Raw genomic sequence first — 3801 nt, 5'->3', positions numbered from 1 at the left:
GTCTTTATGCTTTCGAAACTCCATAAGATTAATAGTTTTTTTGTTTTATGGTCTCGAGATTACGAGATATTTGTCGGTTAGAAACCAACAACTAATTTCTAGTTTTGTCTGAGTTCACTTTTCGGTGGATAAGTGACTAGTCATAAAATCCACTGCATAAACTCTGTTTCTAAGGATACCTTGTTAAGATTGAATAGCTTCGTTCAATAAACAATTAAACATGCAATGCAAGTTCAAAATATGAAAATAATCCCTTCATTGTAAGTACAACCTCAAGATCCTTCAAGCTTGTTATTAATGAATCACCAAAATGCTCAAAGCAGCATAGAAGAAGGTCTCAATTCTCATATTCTTTTATATAAGATCAGACTTATTTAGTTGTGTTTATACTAGTAATAGTATAAAAATATCATATTACAAAAAAATAAGCTCTAAGTAACTGATTACACTATACTCATCTGCCTTCATCAAAAGAAGAAGTGGAGATAGAATTCCTAGAAAAATCCTCCACATAACTACTAGCTCCTGAAACCCTACTACCTCCTGAAGCCTTGGTTCCACTACTAGCATTAGTATTGGTAAAAGCAGAGGTGGTGGTTGTGGTCCAATGTCCGACACGGCCATGGATTCCGGGTCTACCTGGCCTTGGCAATGTAAAAGAATCACTTGAGAGCATGAGATGAACAGAATTCATGTCAGGCCTATCTACTATACTTGCTTGACAGCACAACAATCCAAGCTGAATGCACATTGCTGCCTCATCAGGGTTGTATCTACCAAGAGTTTGGTCAATTAAATCCATAACTTTTCCTCCCTGATGAAGTATCCATGCCTACAAATACAGTAAAGGATTTGAAAAGTTTGAAATAAAAGGTAACGTACTATTGCTAGATGGACAGTATTTATTATGCTTTGAAGCTGTTGTTAGATAAATACCTATATAAGCCAATAAACAAGGATTTAATGTACATATCAATTCCATAAAACACAAATTCTATTGACCAGTTGACATTAACACAATGTTTTATGCTACCATGTCAATGCATGATTTTTGTGTCTGCAAAAGGTATACCTTCATGACTTAGTACATATGGTGTAAAACAAGAATCATTATGAAAAAATCAACACCAAATGTAATGTTTTAACTTTTAAAGTCAACTATTTCCATGGCAAAACAATGTGAATAGCAAATTGGCTTGTCAAGGGGAGTATATATATATATAAAAGATGAGCACTAGCCTTAGCATAAGAAATTTGTGTATTCCTCGGACCCCATGAACTGCTTAATTCTGTTCACTAAATAAATTTGAGATAAAGGACGTCTAGTTGTTCTAAAATCCTAGAATTATAGGGTAGATAACCTTAGCGTTATGGTTAAATTGGGCTATTTGAAACTAGCAATTGTAATCATCCTGCAGAACTGTGAAAAGAATTTATGCAGAAAACTTCCGGCTTGGTCACTATATTCTATGTGAACATCATGAACAAGAATCACAACCCATATGCGCTTTCCCAATTCGGTAATCCTTTGCATATCCTGATATACATATGCATTTTACTGAAGCTCATTGTTGACTTGTTAAAAAATCATAGTTCATGAGCATAATCAGTCCACACTAAATTTGCATTCATGTTTCATATGATTAACTTACATAATTCAAGAGATCAGCCTTTTCTACACCAAACTGCACGTCATGATTTTTCCTCCCGCTAACTATTTCCAACACCAAGATCCCAAAACTGAAAACATCTGTCTTCACGGATAGATATCCACGCAATGCATATTCAGGAGCCATGTAACCACTGCATTCATCAAATGTAAAAGCCATAAGGATTCCTGAACCAGAATAACTGACAAAGAGGAGCATAGAATCTACTCACTGTGTACCAGAAATCCTGAATGTCTGCACGTGAGTATCGTCTCCAGGAAACAGCCTCGCCAAACCAAAGTCAGATATTTTTGGATTTAACCTCTCGTCAAGTAATATGTTGCTAGCTTTAATGTCTCTGTGAATTATTCTTTCTGGAGCCTCCTCGTGCAGGTAGAGAAGTCCTCTCGCCACTCCTGTAACTATTCTAAACCGTGTTGTCCAGTCCAGATATGAAGACTTTGTTTTATCTGAAAATTATTATGACTACAAATCACCACCAAAAAACAAGAAGCAAAAACAAGGATAAACAAGCGCATCTTCACCGGCGCTTAGTAGTCATTGATTGAGTTACCAAACAGAAAGTGATCAAGACTTTTGTTGGGCAGATACTCGTAAACAAGCATCTTTTCAGGTCCTTCTATACAGCAGCCAAGCAGAGTAACCAGGTTTTTGTGCTGAATTTTTAGTAACAGCTTGACTTCGTTGGTAAATTCTTTGACACCTTGTCTTGATTCTAATGAAAGCTTCTTAACAGCTACTACTTGGCCATTAGGCATCAACCCCTGCAAGAAAGCATAAGTAGATGAAAAAATTTAGCTCTCAAGGACCCAGAACAAAATTTGCAATAACCAACCACCAATATCAATTCAAGACCATGTACAAAGCAAGGAAAAGACACAAGGTTGCCTTGTTCATCTATTTTGTTTATAACAGTGCTGTCGAAATTCAAAAAATATGTCACCAAAATCAGTTCCTATCTATTTGTTTCAAACCAACTTTTCTTCTTTATGAAAGGTTTAGGGTATAAGGTTAGAATTGAGGGGTTAAAATTTCAGTTTCAGAATTTAAGATATAAGATTTAGAATTTAGATTTTAGAAATTAAAACTTAAAGTAAAAATAATTTCGAAAAATTGGCTAGTTAAAGGATGGTTAGTTCATAATTGAGCTATTGTATTTATACATATTTCACGTGTTTTTTACCAAAAAAAAAAAATATTAAGTGCATATTAAAAATTAGTCGCATTATTTAATTCATATTTTATATTACTAATTTAGTAATGGACTTTTTTTTGTACATTTCACATGTATTTTAAGAAAATAATTGTTAATCGAAATAATCAAATTTAAAAGAATAATCAAACCGAATAATTAATTGGAAAACAGAAACAAAATGTTCACCGTTCACGTGTGGAACCTCATTTTGTGTGTGTGAGAGAGATAATAAAAGAAAGAGAGAGAAGAAATTAATAAGAAAAAATTGAGTACCTTGTAAACAGGGCCAAAGCCTCCATGACCAAGCTGGTTGAGCTCAGAGAAGAAATTCGTGGCGAGCTGAAGTGTGTGGAGGCCGAAGAAGAGATCGAAGGTGTCTGCAGCGTCTCCGTCGCCGGGATCGTGGGAGGGTGCGGCGGATCCCCTGAGACGAGTCTCCATGCAGGGGCAGAGTATAGAGATGAACCCCATCAGGAAACGACGTCGTTTTGTGTTGTAAGTCAACAGTGTACAGTTAAGTTCGGTAAAGATTTAAAGAACGTAGCGCGTTTTGTTGTTGCTGCTTATTTGTTTGATTGTTTCTGTCTCGAGTGTTTGAATGTATTCATTCTCTCACAAATGCTTAACGTGGATGAATTGTGTGTGCCACTTCCTACTTATTAACCATGCTCAAACTCAACTACTACTAGTCTACTAACCTTAAAAATCCGTTTGAAAAGATTAAAAAATAATTTTTTGAGTTTTTAATTTATAAAAAATAGTAATATTAATAATTGATATAATTTTTAAAATTAAATTATAATTTTTTAAAAATTATTTAAATATTTATAGATTAATTAAAAAGAATGACTTATTTCATAATAAAAAAATTTTATTATATTTTTTTAAATAAATACTATTAAAATAAAAAAATTAAATATAAAATAATTTATTTAT

General features: G+C 33.8%; 1 protein-coding gene across 2 annotated transcripts; it reads right to left on the bottom strand.

The window, feature by feature from the left end:
• Window positions 1-258: 258 nt before the first annotated feature.
• On the bottom strand, window positions 259-3499 carry LOC112751102 (cysteine-rich receptor-like protein kinase 43). Of its 2 annotated transcripts, none has more exons than XM_025800141.3 (5): window positions 3139-3499; window positions 2224-2434; window positions 1882-2119; window positions 1653-1803; window positions 259-832 (listed from the first exon to the last, which is right to left on the bottom strand). In XM_025800141.3, the coding sequence occupies exons 1-5, from the start codon at window positions 3334-3336 to the stop codon at window positions 455-457; spliced, it is 1176 nt and encodes a 391-aa protein (XP_025655926.1). In that variant the 5' UTR covers window positions 3337-3499; the 3' UTR covers window positions 259-454. The 2 variants fall into 2 exon arrangements, with proteins under 2 accessions (XP_025655926.1, XP_025655927.1); XM_025800142.3 differs by lacking the exon at window positions 3139-3499 and adding an exon at window positions 2526-2731.
• Between the last annotated feature and the right edge of the window lie 302 nt (window positions 3500-3801).

The sequence above is a fragment of the Arachis hypogaea genome, chromosome 15, assembly GCF_003086295.3.
Source record: "Arachis hypogaea cultivar Tifrunner chromosome 15, arahy.Tifrunner.gnm2.J5K5, whole genome shotgun sequence".
In the NCBI taxonomy this organism is placed as follows: Eukaryota; Viridiplantae; Streptophyta; class Magnoliopsida; order Fabales; family Fabaceae; genus Arachis; species Arachis hypogaea.
Note: the sequence above shows the minus strand (reverse complement) of the source record. Positions and strands in the feature narration are given on the sequence as shown.